Source organism: Phyllopteryx taeniolatus, chromosome 2 (genome assembly GCF_024500385.1).
Source record: "Phyllopteryx taeniolatus isolate TA_2022b chromosome 2, UOR_Ptae_1.2, whole genome shotgun sequence".
NCBI classification, from domain to species: Eukaryota; Metazoa; Chordata; class Actinopteri; order Syngnathiformes; family Syngnathidae; genus Phyllopteryx; species Phyllopteryx taeniolatus.
In genome coordinates, this window is record NC_084503.1 from 12,932,696 (window position 1) to 12,950,749 (window position 18,054).

Sequence of the window (18,054 nt, forward strand, 5' to 3'; positions counted from 1 at the left end):
CCCTGCAGGTTGACGGTGCCGGAAGCGTAATATAACAATATATATAACAATAAACAACCAACAACCAAAAAAAAATAACTCACTTGAAATCTCCGAAATGCCTGTGAGAAAATATCTTATGGTTGCGATGAAATCAAGGTTGAACTTTTTGGCCATAATTCCTAAAGATATGTTTGTTGCAAACACAGCTCTGCTTATAACCAAAAGAACACCATACCGACAATGAAGCATGCAGCATCATGCTTTGGGGCTCCTTTTCTGCAGCTGGAACTGGGGCTTTAGTCAAGTTTGAGGGAATCATATAAGTTCCAAATTACCATTCACTATTTGCGCAAAATCTTCAAGCTTAAAAATAATAATAATAATAAAATAATAATAACAAATAAATAAAAATGTCAGGAAAAGAACCTGAAAGAACTTCTGAACTTTATTTGGTGTTAATCAGAGGGATTTTAAATGGAGGCAGTTGTGTGCCGATTGGTTAATTCTGAACACAGCCAGATCCCCAGTTAAAAGAGGGGGTGCACAATTGTGCAACCACATAATATTATTTTTACCAACGCTCTCGAAAATACTTTTTTTCCCAGTTGATTTGTACAGGTTATAGGTCACATCAGTTTTGAATTTTGAAATGATTCATTTTGGTCTATTTTTTTTAAATCACAAAAAAACCTGACCTTTGGACAGGGGCGTGTAAACATTTCACCTTATATTACCAATGGGACTGTTTCCTTAACTAATTAGCGAGCTGGCCCTGAATGACATCAGGATTTCTCCGTGCTCTGATAGGCTGGTCGGAGCAAAACTTTGACAAGGAAAACACACCTATAGCGATGTGCACACATAAACATAGCACAAAAAGTAAGGAAATTTGTGTTAGGTAGATTTTGTTGTTGTTGTAACAGTGCTTCTTGGCAATGAATCTTATACTGTTGGATAGCCTGTTTATTACACTTTTCTTGTTTGGTGTTTTGTGGATTGAAGTTTGAATAAACAAGACATTGGCCAGTTTAACAATGTATTCATATAACAATCATGAGCCTGAGTAGCGTGTGTAAGAACAATACACAGGCACAACACCCTGGCATCTCCTTTCTCATGCTGGTCACCAGCCTGGTCACACACTGCTGTTCTTCAACCAGCATTTGTCACAACTCAGGCAACATGGTTGTGTTGCGGACAGCATGCCGAAGCTAATCACAGAAGTTGTCAACGGGGTTGAGGTCCGCACTGCTGACAGGACTTTCCATCGTCTCCCCTCCCAAATTCTAGAGGCCGTCTCTGATAGACTGCAATCTGTAGTGGGGAGCGTTGTCATCTTGGAGAGTTCGGTCACAGACTGTGGCGATATGAGACTGGCACTGGTTACAGATTCTCATCTCGATATCTCTCTGCACGGAGATTGCCTCCAACAACGAGCGTTGTTTTTCCAGTGAGGGAGATGCCGCCATCACACAGCCTCCACCAAAAGATGTTGCTCTATCAGTGCAGCAATAAGTATAGCGTTCTCTGTCTCTTCTCCACACTTAGATCCTATGAGCCGACTGCTGCAGGCAGAATCTGGACTCATCGCTAAACATAACGTTCCTCCACATTTTCAGGTACTAGTAGCTCAACAATAGTCAATAGCAACAGCAAAATCAGCTGTTTTCCATTGACAGAGAAGATTTTACTTTTTTTTTTTTCATGAATAAAACCCACATATTGAGCCCTGCTGCTCATCCCACAAATGCATGGTGCTTACAAATGTGGCTCCATTTAATCGGTAAATAAACAGGCTTTCCAACGGCATACGATTTATTGCACTAAAGCAGTTAATTACAAGCATTATTATAATAAAGAAACAATCTACCAAACACAGATTTTATTTGGGTTCAGATTGTGAGGAAGATCCAGGTGCAGATACAAGAGATGAACAGCAGGTTATGATACAGATACTGTGTATTTATTGTAACGTGTGAATATTTTGGTGGCTGGAAGAAAAGGCTCCTGTTTGCAGAGGGTCGTGGGAATATATTGGGGTCGAGGCAGGCAGGCAACAGAATCCAAAGCAGGTGTGCAAGGGATTAGCACGAGGCAGGAGGGTGGCAAACCGGAAACAAAATGCAGAACAGGGCAGGGTAAGTATATCAGAGAATAAACTTACATCTTGTTTTCTAAATGGCTGGATGAAACAAACAAAGTCAAAGAGTGTTGAAAATCTGGCAGCATGGTGGAGTCCAAGATCGTTTTAAGCAGCTGCTGGCTGGTTCCAACACTCCTGTGTTCAAACTAAACAAAATATTTTCGTCATGTTTATAAGATACATTTTGTTTCTGAACTGATGATGTATGTGGCATAGTTGTATGCTGTTATATTGCAGTTTTGTATCGGATTTATGGTTTTTCTAATTATGATGTGATAGTAGGCCAGGAATTGAGTCAGGCAAGTCCCCATTGATGTGCACAGCCGGCCACTGGTGTTTCCATATATCAAACAGGTGACAAAATAGCCCGAAAGTGAATCCAACTCTCTATATGTAAATTTTCAGTGAATTGCTTGTCTAATACCCCGCAAAGCAGATCTTTATTTTCTTAATCAGCTGTGGTACTTGATGAAAACAGCTAGCAATGTTTTGACAGCGTAAAATAAAAATAATTGTGTCATTAGCTGTCTGCCTTCATCGTCATTAAGATGTACCCGTCATTTCTTTTTGTCAAAAGGAAACAGCCTTTTTTTGTCATCAACACATAACAAATGTTCAGTTGACAGTGTTATGTGTAATTGGAAACAGACACATGCAGTGCATTTCAAAGAACACCATCCCCTCTGCCCACTTTCTATAGGATGTGATGGCTGTTAACTGCCTCTGGTTACTTATCAGAGCAAAACAAAAGCCTGTAGATTTGAATGTCATCCCCCCTCACGGTTATGTTTAGTATTTAAAAGTAATGTAATGTGTTTGGGATAAAAATTAACCCTGTGAGCGCACTATGGACATGGTCTACAATATCCATCCATCCATCCATTTTCTAAGCCGCTTATCCTCACAAGGGTCGCAGGCGTGCTGGAGCCTATCCCAGCTTTCTTCGGGCAGGAGGCGGGGTACACCCTGAACTGGTTTCCAACCAATCGCAGGGCACACATAAACAAACAACCATTCACATCTAAGGGCAATTTAGAGTCTTCAATTAACCTACCCTGCGTGTTATTGGGATGAGGGAGGAAACCGGAGTGCCCGGAGAAAACCCACACATGCACGGGGAGAACATGCAAACTCAAAACAGGCGGGGCCTGGATTTTAACCCCTGTCCTCAGAATGGTTGCCCGTGTCTATATGTGCCCTGCGACTGACTGGCGACCAGTTCAGGGTGTAGTCCGCCTTTCATCCGAAGTCAGATGGGATACGCTCCACCGCCCCGTGACCCTGACCAGGATAAGCGGTGTTGAAATTGGATGGATGGATGGACTCAATTAGCAAACCTGCCTGAGGTTGATATCAGTGATCTAAACAGACTGGAGAAACACCTTATGCAAAACTTTCCCAGAAAAACATAAACTAAAATGTTCATTTAACTTAAATTCTAAATGCATAATACTTTAATTTGGAACAATTTACCCACTAGTATTGACTATATATACTACTGTATATACCAGTGGCTGTGACTTGATTGGTAGTCCAAGTTTGCACCAGTTCTATTGCAGACATTTCATACTTTTCAGTCTGGAAACATATGGAAATTGATTTTCACAAATCACATTTAAGTCATTCATTTGTTATGCGTCTGAGTTTGGCTTTTTAAATCAGATTTCCAACTGTTCTGCCTGTGAGGGTATGAATTACAATGTAGCAATCCAATTTGCTTTTCACTCAACACTAGTGGATACATCATCGACACACACACGCTTGTATTTTATCAGAACATGTCAGAGTCAGTTTCATCTAAAACTATGTATTACTTGGATCATTGCAATAAAAGAGCAATGAGAAAGATCTGTCAGTGGCCGCATATGGCCTGTCAAAGAGTTGGCTCCTTTATAAAAACAGTCGCAGTGGTCAATCATGGTTATGTGTTCCTGTCACTGTATTTACACGTACAGAATGCATGTTTGGTCTGTAAATGCATATAAAACCATTTAGGTATTGCCCTGCTTTGTTCCTCTAGGGGAGTATCATTCCCTTCATATCTATAAATGCATACATACACATAGAGAGCATATTTGTCTTTTCTTGGGCAGACTTTGACTGGCAAGCACCCCACCCTTTCTAGCAGGGATTAGCAACAGAATGCAAATGGCAGATGTGACACAAATGCGTCATATTTGCAGGTGTTGGGGGTGTTCAAACTACAGATATAGAGCACAGATCAGTCTGTCATCAAGATGCTCACACCAAAGAGGAGACGTGAGTATAGAAAGAGGAATTGATGAAAGATATTCATAGCTGTAGATCACTGGAACAGACTTCCTCTGACACGGTTGTAATATTCTTACCAGTTTATAAGGAGGATAAAAATACCATATGATAAGGTTGGATTGTTAATTTCTTTACATGAGCGTGATCGTCTGTGTTTCGTAATTAGCTCTCAGGAAGAGGACTAATGAGGAAGCCGCTGCTGTGTAGAAGTTAGGGTTTTATCTTGTGAACAACTTGGATGTCTTGATGCTACCATAATTCACATGGAGTGTGCTCAATTCAAATGATCCATGGAACTAACAAACAAGGCGCACGTACCCAAGTGGTGTGGTTGGATGAGTTTGGAGTGGGAAAACTTTTTGACACCCTTGTGACACTGGTCCTCTCATCAAACATCATGTAGAAAGTCTAAAGGGGGACCAGTTCTCTGTCTGTTTTCTGTCCATTGAAACTTTCTCTTCGCTGTGATGGCGGCCTGGCGTTTCAATATTCTTATAGTGTACCTTGACAATGCAGAAACTGGGCACAAAATCAGGTGCACGTCACAGGGTCAATGTAGCGCAACAGAACCATGTTTTAAGGGGAATTTTTGAAAGACACACCAAAATCTTTCCCGAAATAGTGTTGCATTAAATATGGAAACTGAATAATTGATAGGGGAATAAATAATGAATCATACCAGAACGTTCAAACATCTTAACCACCTCTACCGGATGTCTGCAAACTGTAGAAACTCACCCAACATCATAAAACCGATCGATGCCTATGGTCAATGCTACCTAAAGGAGGAGGAATTTGAAGAGCTGTACCAGTAGACCGTTTACTGTCCATGTTTTTTAACATATTGTCCAAGAAATGGTTTCAATAGAGAAATTCCTTTTTATTTTCTCTTGTCACAAGCTGTGAATTAGACAATTTAACACATCACAAATGCTCCATTATACTGATGGATTAGAAAAATGTTTGACGTTGAATGTATCCTTCTGTATGCGGTGGCTCATGCAATCAAAGGATATTTTGAGAGGCATGATAGTTTCACAGAGAGAGAGAGAGAGAGAGAGAGAGAGAGAGAGAAGTGGCTTTAAATGGAATAATTTATTGATTATTTTACAATTTACTCAAAGAAATGAGGAAAAACTGTAATCTCCATGTGTCTGACTGTTTTTAATGGTGCTATTATGATGATGATGATGATGATGTGTTTCCAGTAATCTGTCTCATACATCTGAAAATTTGGAATGCAAAACCTGAGCTGAACCAATTCTCAAGCGCTGTCATATTCTGATTAGTGCATTTCATCTGTAGAAAACAAATGATGTTTGAAACTTGCTGAGAAGCAAATTATCTCTGAATATTAAAATATATTTCTATCTCAGGTGCTGAAATAAACTACACCTGATTTACATGTCACAGAAAGCAATTTGTTTTCGCTTGATTCAATTCATTGATTAACTCTCAAACTGAACTTCTGGTAATATTGTGAGTTCAGTATACTGTTATGTAAATGTACCAACCTTGATGATCTCAGTTTCCACTTTTCAAGTACCGTATTTTCACGACCAAAGGGCGCACCATATTAAAAGGCGCAGTCTCAGTTACGGGGTCTTTTTCTGTATTTAACACATACATAAGGCGCACCGTATTATTGGGCGCAGGCATGGTAAAACATACGCTATCTTAAAACATACACTAGCATGCATGCACGCTAAAACAATGTTTTTAAAATGGCAGCGGGAGCAAAACTGAGTTTAGTTGTACTTTATTGAAGTATTTAACAATGTACTCACGTTATTTTTTTCATCCACAAATCCATCAAAGTCCTCATCTTCTGTATCTGAAATGAACAGCTGGGCAAGTTCTCCATCAAACACGCCAGGTTCCCTCTCGTCATTGTCGGAGTCAGTCTCGTTGCCGTGCGGCTCCTCAGAAATGATGCCGGCTTTTACGAAAGCTCGAACAACAGTGCAAGCAGACACGTTAGCCCGAGCATCCACAATCCATTCACAAATTGTGGCGTAACTCGCCCGCCACTGCCTCCTAGTCTTAGTAAAGCTGTGTTCGCCATCTGTCATCCATCGCTCCCACGCCGCTCGCAACTTCACTTTGAACGCCCTGTTTACTCCGACGTCCAGCGGTTGGAGTTCCTTCGTCAAGCTCCGAGTTATTGCACTCCGTCGAATGGTGACTGTAGAGACTCTTCTCCCGGCTGTTCGTTGCTCATTAATCCATTGCTCGAGTTGGCCTTCCAACTCGGGCCACCTCGCCTTGTTTCCACGGAAACTCAGCTTCGTCTTCTTGACTTGGCGAAGCTCGTTTTCCTGCTTCCTCCACTTGCGAACCAAGGATTCGTTGATCTTGTATTCTCTCGCGGCTGCTCGATTCCCATGTTCCTCCACGTAACTGATAGCTTGCAGTTTAAACTGTGCTTCGTAAGCGTGTCTCTTCGTAGGTGCCATTTTCGACTGCGGTCAAGCCAGCCGCCTAATTTTGTTCATACTAGGCATTATACGTCGCCAACTCGAGGCGAAAGCCGCCTTCAAAATAAAAGCTTCCAAATAATACGGATGTCAGTGCTCTTCGGTTAAGGAATGCAACCAGCAAAGTTAATTTGAATCTTGAGATACAAAGCCTCACATTCATAAAACCAAAGGGCGACTGATGCCATGCAAGGCACTGCCAGGCCCACTGGGAGCAAATTAGGGTTCAGTGTCTTGCCCAAGGACACTTCAACATGCGGACAGTCGTAGCAGGGATTTGAACCTGTTCTACCTACTGAGCCAAAGCCCCCCCAATATAATGCAAACTCCACACAGGCGGGGCCAGGGATTGAACCCAAGTCCTCAGAACTGTGAGGCTGACGCTCTAACCAGTCGTCCACCGTGCCGCCAAGATCTGATATTGTATTTCAAAATAAAAGTCTCTTAAAACATGCATATTTTGCTGTCATTACCCCTGACTGAAAAAAATCTGTTAAAAAAAAAATCTATGAGATACATCCGTATTATTGGGAGGCTTTTATTTTGAAGGTGGCTTTCGCCGCGAGTTGGCGACTTATTACCGTAATGCCTAGTATGAACAAAATTAGGGGCGGCTGGCTTGACTGCTACTTTACAAGTGGAGGCTGGCTTGACCGCAGTCATTTTCGGGGGTCCTTAGCCAAACCGATGCACATACCGGAACTATATACCTACTGGGGGTGTGCCTTTGGCATCCTCTGTCACGCGCACCCTTACCCTTTACGTCCGCATGCAGTCCTCAGTCACGTCCGCCTTCCTCTAAATAAGCAGCGTGTCGGCAGGAAATGCTCCCAGTCAGTCAAGCGGCGCGCTCATCACACAACAACATTTGTAGATTTTGGAACTCGGTGCACACAGAAGGCGTGCCGCATTATAAGGCGCCCTGTCCATTTTGGAGAAAATTTAAGACTTTTAAGTGCGCCTTGCGGCACGGTGGACGACTTGTTAGAGCGTTTGCCTCACAGTTCTGAGAACCGGGGTTCAATCCACGGCCCCGCCTGTGTGGAGTTTGCATGTTCTCCCCGTGCCTGCGTGGGTTTTCTCCGGGCACTCCGGTTTCCTCCCACATCCCAAAAACATGCATGGTAGGTTAATTGCCAACGCTAAATTACCCACAGGTGTGAATGTGAGTGCAAATGGTTGTTTGTTTGTATGTGCCCTGCGATTGGCTGGTAACCAGTTCTGGGTGTACCCCGCCTCCTGCCCGATGATAGGCTCCAGCACGCCCGCGACTCTAGTGAGGAGAAGCGGCTCAGAAAATGGATGGGTGGATGGATGGAAAGTGAAACAACTAACAACAAACAAGAAAGTACAGTTACAGCCATCTGTCCATTTTTTTAAATTTTTTTATCCTGTTCAGGTTCGCCAGGGTCAAAAGACAATTTGCACCATGGACTGGGTGCCAGCCAATCACAGGGCGCTTAAGACATATATTCACGCTCTCATTCATACTGTCACCGAGTGGCAACTAAACACAAACTGCCTGAAAGGAAGTCAGGCGAGTGAACCACTATACCTTACTGACTCACAAAAGTAATTAATATATATTTTTTTCTAATAATTAGTGATTCATTACTAATCAACAACCAGATTGAAAATGTATTCTATGCATTGTCATGTATTCTTTGGGATAAGTAGAACTTAATTGAACAATAAAAAGAATACAAATGTGTGCAACCAACCTATTATTTAGAGAACGTATGCAAACCATTTCTCTTTAAATAAGGTTTCTGCCTTATAAATTCAAATCTGTTGCATTACAACAGCCAACAAATACTATATACTCTACAGATATTGTGCAAGTTAGACTGCAATGATTTTGTGGTTGCATATGCTCAAAATACTATCAGACAAACAGCTGTGAATGATTCGAGTTGGCTTGTAGAAAAATCTCTTTCTGTATACTCATAATGCTAGGGTGCGTAATGCCTATACAGTTTTCTGTGTGGCCTGCTTTGTCATTTAACTGAGATATTCTCAGGAGCCTCATATTCCAGCTTTAAACAAGGGAAAGCAAGCTAGCCCTGTAGCCCTTTAAGACTGCACAGAGACCAGAGAGCAACACGGTGCACTTTGTTTATCTCTCTGAGTATGGCTGTCCATTTACCTCCTGCTTTGACACAGGCATTTACTTGTACTTTAATAGTTGCCCTTATCTGGGAAATGCCGCTTTTAACAACAGAGATAAATATTCATGTTGAGCCACGACGTCTTCTGCAGGTTGTCACATACATATATGTATGTGTGAAATTGTGTGCGTGTTTGTTTGTGTGTGCATGTGTGTTTGTTTGTGTCTGTGTATAAGTGAGAGAGAGAGAGAGAGAGAGAGAGCTCTATTTTCTATTTTCGTAGACAGCACGTCTGCGGCTGGCAGATTCAGATTTTTGTGCAAGCGCGAGGCTTGGTGTGTGTGTTTGCCAATTTGGCAAACCGTCTGCGCCAAGCTGGCCGTTCCAGTGCAGCGAGGGTGTGATTTTGGTGATGCCCCTGGGAGAATAACAATTTGGTGTCACAAAGTCGGTCTAAACTAAAACTCTAGAAAAAAACCTCTACATTTTTGATGGGACACGATTTTTGTTAATTTGATTGGGGCACATGCAGAGAGATACTGAGGTCCACGGACATATTTAAGTCGCCAGCAGTTATCACCAACTTATTGTGTATTTGTAGTTTTTCTCAATTGCAATTGCATTTCTTGAAACCACCATGCATTTTTTCAATACCTAAAAATATAAATAAAAAAATTCAAGCTACATTCAAAATCCCTGACGCTTCCTGCAAAGGCAAATTACAGTGGACCCGGGCTATTCACGAGTGATAGCGCCGTACAGCAATTGCCGTCCATTATAATTTCCTTGATTAAAAAAAATCAAAATATTATTTCTTTTTTCTAAACCCAAAAGATTCTTGAATAAGTGGGAATATATATTTTAAAAAATTAAATAAAAGAAATAAGAGTTTTGGGGGTTGGTTCCCTCCCCAAAAGAAGAGAAAAACAATTCGGAAAAAAATGTAAAAAATATCCACGAATAGGTATGCAGGGGTACTCACTCACTGAGATTATCAAGGGTACTCATTCACATTGTCTGTTGCCACACCGGCCAAGAGCAGTGATTCACACATGGATTGCTGCGATTACACATTGTCCCCTTACCCACAGAGATTTCTCAGTCTAGGCTGTCATTTGCCACATTTGAAGGGAATGAGCGCAGTCACTTTGAGAGAGAGAGAGCAATAGAGAGAGAGAGAGAGAGAGCAAGTTAGAGACAGACAGACAGACAGAGATAGACAGAGACTGCTTCAGTGAAGAAGGTGTGCTCGGTTTGGCAATAAGAATGACAACAGTACGAAAATGATGATCCAGTTTCCGTCTTAATAGGTTTCCTGCTGTTTTGTTAATCCCAGCCTTTATATTTGATAAAAAAATGACTGCAGATTATTGCAATTAGTGTCTTAATCAACATATAAGTGGTATACATGCAGTATTTCTTTCATCATGCAGTCTCAATCACAAATACAAATTATGTTTAAATACCCTAAATATAGCTGCACCTTTGGATAATTATGTGTCTAGTGGAACCTCGATTTAATGGATTTCGGATTAAACAGACAGAAAAGTCTCCAGTTGGAACTCAAAATCAGCCCTTTCATACACTAGTGAGGTAAGTTTGGATAACTTTTAAAATTTTCAAACATTTGAAAGCTTTTTTTAAATATTTATTTACAATAATTTTGTACTGTATTGGTGTTTTATCATCGTTCCTGTCATACTGTGTTGTGTGTTTTTGTTTGCACAAAAGTCCTGTTTTTATTTTAATTCCTCATTTTTAAGTTTTTACTCATGTTTTTGAGATTGTAGGGTAAAAAAAATTAACCTTCCTAACACCGATTCTGTATTATTTCACATCGCAACATATATCGCAGGTAGACCTCGTTTATGTTGCGTCTTTAATCTTTGAGTTGCAAACCTTGCATGTTGCTTTTGCTCGCGCAGTCAATCTACAGATGAGGCATAACAGAAAGGCTTTACATATTTAATGAAGCCATAAGTTAATTCAGCAGCTTTGATACGTCTCCGCAGACCCGTAAAAGCAACTGACACAGAAGTGGAGCGCATGGGTTTATTTTAGTGTAAATGTGAGCTGCATTGGCCACTTTATATTGACACTTTAGGGTGCAAATCTGTGTCGGTTGCAGCTCCACGGATGCTGCATGAGTTGGGCCCAGGGGGAGAGCAAGAGAAGGGAACATGACTGAAGCCAAGCATGCACTGAGTGGTCGGACTTGTGTGCAACAACACCCTCTGCATGTGGAATGAGTTCTAGGCAGGAAGTAGAGAGCCGCAGAAGATGAAGCACTGGTGTAAGAGGAGCACCCTTCACAGTAGTGCTATGTTAACAACACTTCTACCAGTTTGTTTGTGTGTGTGTGTGTGTCAATGCACACTTAGAATGACCGTGTGTTATCTGGTAAGATGGCCAGGTATGATTGGCGTGTGCTCAAGGGTGGTTGGGTCTGCAAGAAACCGATTGGCTGGGCTTGATAGTAGGGAGTGGCTAGAGTATGAACGTCTGCTTCTGCCTTTGCTCCAGCAGGTTTATGGGACAGCTATCGAGGAGACGTGCTGTTAGAGAGATTGCGCATGCTGAGCGCACAGCATCTGAGCTTGTGAGAGAAGGGACAAGAGAAAAGGGGGAGGGAGGGGGAGTAAGAGAGAAAGAGAACAGGCGCTCGTGAATCGAGAGGGAGGGAGCTTCAGGCAGAGAGACTGGATCAGCGTTTGAACACTGCAGTCTTTCTTTTGCTTCTGTGAAGAAACTGTCCCTCTTTCCACTGCCTGTCTCGCCGCTCGGCCATGACCTCGCTGGACGTCTTGATCTCCATGCACACCTAGAGAGGAGGAGACACACGCTCTGTAGCGCAAGAGGGAGGGACCAGAAGACGGGACACTTTGCCTTACTAATGAGTGTCTGGAAATTAATTAAGCATCATCACCACTGAGGGACACCTTGTGAGGCGCAAGAAGAAAATATGAGGGAGTTGAAGAAGGCGGCTTGATGCGCGGTTTGTGTGGGCAGTGAAGCGAGAGGAGGAGTAACCATTAGACACTTTCCGGGTAGAATTGGCAAGTTAGGGCAGAGCTAAAAGGCGAGGGTAACAGATTAGTGATTTGAATTCACAAAGATTAGTTTGCTCATGGTCATTATCCATCTTTTTTTGCTTGTAATGTTCCATTTGGACTCACACCCACATCCTTCTCTTCTCACTGCATGTCAGCAAAATCACATCTCACACATGCACAGTGCTGAGCTCGGAGACACAGCGCGAGCGCACGTTTGAGAAGTTGCAGCGGGAACCCGAGCAGCAACTTCTCATGAGACCCGGTAGGACATTTCTGTATTATCTCGACTGCCCAAACCAGCTGGGCTTGAGAGGATGGGGAATATCAAAGCCCTCCAATCATCTGCCTGATTAAGGTGATCCGTGATGAACCTGCTAACCATTTTATCTGCCAGGGCTTGACGCCTGTGTTTGGGGGATTAGAGGGGCGAAACAGGGATGGTCAGATGTGTGTGCTTGGATTATGTTCTAAACACACAAGAATTACACAGGTGTTGCAGCAGGATTATGCAAACTCTCCTACTGCATGCAGTGACATTATAGGCTTTAGGAATCAGGTGAATGACAGATTAAGTCTTATCAAACTTTGACTCTTGGTATACAATTTAATCATCTGCTCTAGGATATCAAGTGTTCAGATTGACTTTTGAGGCAAACTGAGGATAGGTGAAAAAACTCGCACCCAACATCACCCCTCAATGACTTTGGCTCCCTCATTGTGAACTTTGTGTGCACAGTGTCAAATTGCACATTTTCAGCGAAAAACGTATTGTTTGTATTATGAGACGCTCAAGCACGGACGAGACGCCGTACCGGCGCAGTCCGTCTCTGGACAGCAAACCTGACACACCAACATTCACCTCTGGCTTCCATCGCTTCAGTGGGGAGTTTGAGTACAAGCGGCCACCGTTTGCGTTTGGTTTCACCACCACAAAGGGGCCGCAGACAACCAAGGGCCGTTGCGCTCAGGGAAAGAAGTATGTGGTGTTTTATCTGGACCTCTCCTTCATATTCCTCCTAGAACTGCGACGCTGCAGGATGGCTGAAGGTTGTATGATGGCCCTTCGTTACGGGATGGTCTTCTTCAATCTCCTGTTCTGGGTAAGATCTTACATTTTGTTTACTGTGACAGACTTCCATACTTTTTTAAAAGTTGCTCGACTCTTGTACTGATTTGGATTTCCTTTTTTTTTTTCACATATCTTATGCCTTTTTGTTGTGTGGTAATGATGTGACACGAGAGTGTGAAGGTAATAGAGATCATGGATTTAGATGTGTGCAATGCTCACTGTGTGGGTGAGTCAAGCATTTTTTTTTTTCTCACTAGAAGATATTGAAAGTGTGGGTGCACGCTGACTTGTTTGCAGTATTAAGCTTTGGCTTACATAGAGCGTGTTTTATGTGCACTTAAGCGTAGTGATATCATTGTGCAGTAAATCCTTACCTAGCTTTGGTTTGCCCTCCTCCCCTGTACAAGTGTGCACCTCAGCATAAAGATCTAAGTGACTGTCACTCTGCAGTAGCTTGCTGATCAGATCACTTTGCTATGAAGCTGTAATGTTTTGTCTCCCTGTGTCACTGGCACCCTGATAACCCCCAAACAGATCACTTTCACTCACACTGTTAAACCTGTCATGTTCCCCCGGACTGGATCAGATATAAAGATCCTTTTGTGTGCCATCAGTGTTTTTTCGCCACAACCTCCTTCGGGAAATCAGTCCTAACTTGTCATAGTTTGTAAAGGATTGTGATCTCCATGACTGCCTTCCTAAGACCACATTTAATTCGCCCTATTGTTCTGTTCTTAGTGGTAATGGAATGAGTTGACTCCTGAAATACAACCTAGTTGCCCAGATGCAATCTCCCTTCGGCTTTGAGCAACCTCTTCACTCTTATATCTTCTGTCTGCTATAAAACTCAGTGAAAGGGAGGTCACAATTTGTTATTAGCACAGCTGTGTGTAGTTGTGTGCGTGTGTGTGTGTTGGTGCCGTGAGAAATATATTGACCACTTGACCACACTGAGCTATTTGCCTCTCGTCTGAAGAGAAGCCAATCATGTTACAAACCTCCAAGTAAGACTGGGCAAGGTCATTCAATATGAAGCCCCTCTTCTTATCTGCGTCACACAGGTTGCTGACCCCTTACCCAAATCAAGCTTCATTTAACAGTGGGATTTTGGTCAGATAATTCAGTCCATCCATCTATCCATTTTCTGAGCCGCTTCTCCTCACTAGGGTCGCGGGCGTGCTGGAGCCTATCCCAGCTATCATCGGGCAGGAGGCGGGGTACACCCTGAACTGGTTGCCAGCCAATCGCAGGGCACATAGAAACTAACAACCATTCGCACTCACATTCACACCTACGGGCAATTTAGAGTTGTCAATTAACCTACCATGCATGTTTTTGGGATGTGGGAGCAAACCGGAGTGCCCGGAGAAAACCCACGCAGGCACGGGGAGAACATGGAAACTCCACACAGGCGGGGCCGGGGATTGAACCCCGGTCTTCAGAACTGTGAGGCAGACGCTCTAACCAGTCGTCCACCGTGCCGCCCAGATAATTCAATGGTTAATAAAACTGGACTTCAATTTAGCCTACATTCATATTCCTGAAAGTATGATGTGCATTCCTTTAATTCATATATGATGTTAACACTGGTCCAAATACATAGAATTTCAAACTCACAAAAAGTCATCGTTGCAATTTTCATGCATTTAATGAGAGAAACCTGACATGGTTAAAAAAAAACATCCTCATATCCATACATTATTTTTCTGAACTTCCAAGTTTAATCACTCACTGACACTACAGAACCTGATGATGGTGCATTTTAAATTGTTTGTCATAGTAACAATGTAACACAAAGCAAACATACTATATATACAAAGAAAGTAGACAAGCGAGGCAGACAAGATGTGGGAGTTGTTGCTAGATTTCATAAAAGTAGATGTGTGAAGGGAACTAGAAAGTAGAAGCGAGGGAACAGCTATATTAATCAAAGATTAATCAAAACTATTTAGGTTTGATCAATAAGTTATCATTTCACAAAAAGAAATCACATTAAGTGTTCATATATTTTTTGAAAAATGGCTGAATACGTGCTGGCTCCACTATCTAATATATAAATGTTTCCTGTTCTACTAGTTTAAAATGCCATCCAAACAAGGAAAACATTTAGATGATCTAGAATTACCATTTAAAAAATGAGTAGTTGCAACCTATCAACGCCAAGAATGCAGACATTGGCTCAATGCAAATTCTAAGATGGGCCACAAGGTCATCTTTTCTGGATTCTGGCTCAGAGACTTCTGTTAATAACATTTCCCTGCAGCCATAATCTGTGCAGTTTCTATTGGCTTCCTAATTACTGTTCATCGAAGCCTAAAATACAAAGTGTAAATGCATGATGTCAAATTAAAATCACAACAGGTCTTTGCAGGAGGCGTGGAGGCTCAAGTGTTGACAGCAGTTCGTGAGCATATGAACACAAAAAGCAAAGAGTTGATAAACAGCAGTGACAGTGGCAAGTGTGAAGATCAGAAGACGATAAAGGAAGCCTCAGACTATTATTTTCTATAACCATGTGTTAGTCTTCTTCTCACTAGTGCATGCTATCCGAGGTAGTTGCTCTCATCCAACATCGGTGTTAAAGTGAACTACTCTCAAGGCAGCTGCTGGAGCGGGCACACGGCGTCCAACCATAATTGAATGATTTTATGATGTGGGTCAGACTTGCTGCGCTGAAGTAAAAAACAAAAATAATTTTGATTTATTTCAATTAAATTATCTCAAAACCGTAAATCCGATCAGTCAATCCATCCATTCAACCTCTCATCCATCCATACAAAAAAAATGGTGTTCATATGTAGGGGGTGGGTACAATGGGGACAGACAGGGTGAAATATGGAAGCATGGATCATTGGGAATTCCAGAGCATAAAAACTGAGCCATACAAATCATGCCAATTCCACCACACATCGTAACAGTTCACACATTTGCAGGCATGTAGGAAAGGGGGAGATGTAAGAGTGGTTGGGAAGCTCAGTGGTGTCCTGCCCCTGTCGTGAAATTTGGGGTGTCAGAGGAAACTGTTCTCAGAATGAGACGTGTATCTCTAACAACTTTTCAAATTTCTAAAATTTTAGACAAACTATGAGACTTTCAACCCTTTGGTCCCCAAAACAAGCCTTATTGACTGGTTGGCAATCACTGTCTCAATGCCTTTTCACATACAAAATGAATGTGTTGGTTGACGGTGCACTGCAGCACAAACACATTTGTTGTGTTTGTGCTGCAGCGCAGTGATGAAACGCTGTGCCATTGTCGGTTGGTTGTCGGGCGTCAAATTTGAAAGTTAAAATGAGAAAGGAGCAGCACCGATGTGACGACTTTCCCGTGCATACAATAGGAGAGGTGGTAGTGGAGTGATTTTCAGAGTGACAACAGCAAGATAGTTTGGTGGTATACAGTAAAGGGCTTGGAGAAAATGGAGGAAAAATAATAAATGCAGTGTCCTGAGCTCTGGGACGCAAGAAAGATGACATGTCATGATGTCGTAAAGAAGACACAGTGATGGACATAGATCTCCACTACTTTGAATATATAGTGGTGCCCTGAGGATCAAGTTTAATTCATTCCATGATTACGCTCGTACCCCCAGCACTCCAATCTCAAACCATCGTTTCTAATTGAAATGAGTGGAAATGCCATTAATCCTCCCAAAACCCCCCAAAAAATGTGTAATTTTTATTTTAATGAGGAAAAATAGCACTCCATGATATTGTACTGAGTAATGACATAAATAAATAGAATTAAAAAGAAGTCAACAGTTTTTGTCACAGTGCATCAATTCACTGGCCATTGTGCTCGCCTTGGCTACCTGGGGGCAGTATAAGACAGACAGAGGGCTATATTGTCGTTATGAATCCCACTTAAAGACCAAATGTGAAGTCATCCAAGAAAATTATTATTTTTGTCAGATGTGATGTTTCATGTATTTACATATTGGTATTGGTAAAATCACTGAAAAAAATCCCACATAGTTTAATTTTGAATGATTTTAGGACTTTTCCAAAGTTGACTAGGGCAAATTCCTGCAACTCGGAAGTGACGTCACACCAAGGACGCGATCCCAAAACATCAACTGGCTTCGTACACAACCACAACGAAATGGTTGAGGGAAACGCCAGCTATTCCGATTCTGAAATGGACAGCGTAGCAACCGATACATCGGCAGAAGGGGCAGTCGTTTTGGAGGATTTTAATAAAGAAGAGCATTTTCTGCTTGTTACACACATCCATATATTTAATTCAGATAAGAGTTTAAGTCATTCCATAATCACCCAGCACTCATATCTCAAATCATCTTTTCTCATTGAAATGAGTGGAAATGCCAACGACAAAACAACCACCGCATCTAGCTCGTACATGTACTATATGTATGAGCCAGATGCGGTGGCTGCCGGCCTATTAGAGGTACGTGTGTAATCTTTTAAAGATTAATCAATTAATATGAGACCAGCATTATTAAACAGGTCTTTTAAAGACGATTGGAGTGATATGTGTATTGTTTTCCTGTGACACAATATTAACTCATTTTGACTGATTTTTCAAGGCCTACATTTTCCTACATTTCGGGGGAAGTGGATCGGGATATGGTTGTGATCTCACTGCAGGCCTTCGAATGCGCGACGCGACCCGCGTTACACGGCGCAGCATCATTCCTTTCGTTTTTGGGAAAAGGATGACGATGGTACAGCATCATCCTTTTTGGCATTAGCAAAACTCTGTTTTAGAGTAAACGGTCTGTAATTATCCATGTTTTTTCGCTGTAACTGTGGCTCACCGTGTCTCTCCCTCTCAACCATGCCCCTACCACGCTCCACCACGTCACATGGGTCTTCACCGGATATTGTCCTCCTTTGACGTGCTGACAAAGCTCTGACCAAAGCTACTGCTGCCATCTGGTGTCTAAATGAGTTAAGGAACCAGTTTATGGCCAACGTCTTAGTGGAAAGTC

The 18,054-nt window shown here is 42.1% G+C and overlaps 1 protein-coding gene across 3 annotated transcripts in view; it reads left to right on the forward strand.

The window, feature by feature from the left end:
• Positions 1 to 18,054, forward strand: part of tspan4a (tetraspanin 4a) — a 146,555-nt gene that overhangs the window by 7,192 nt on the left and 121,309 nt on the right. The window contains exons 1-2 of one of the 3 annotated variants that reach the window (XM_061761446.1): positions 11,666 to 12,296; positions 13,055 to 13,134. In XM_061761446.1, coding sequence (XP_061617430.1) covers positions 12,287 to 12,296; positions 13,055 to 13,134 — 90 coding nt within the window. In that variant the 5' untranslated portion in view covers positions 11,666 to 12,286. The other 2 variants (XM_061761448.1, XM_061761439.1) reach the window with 2 other exon arrangements.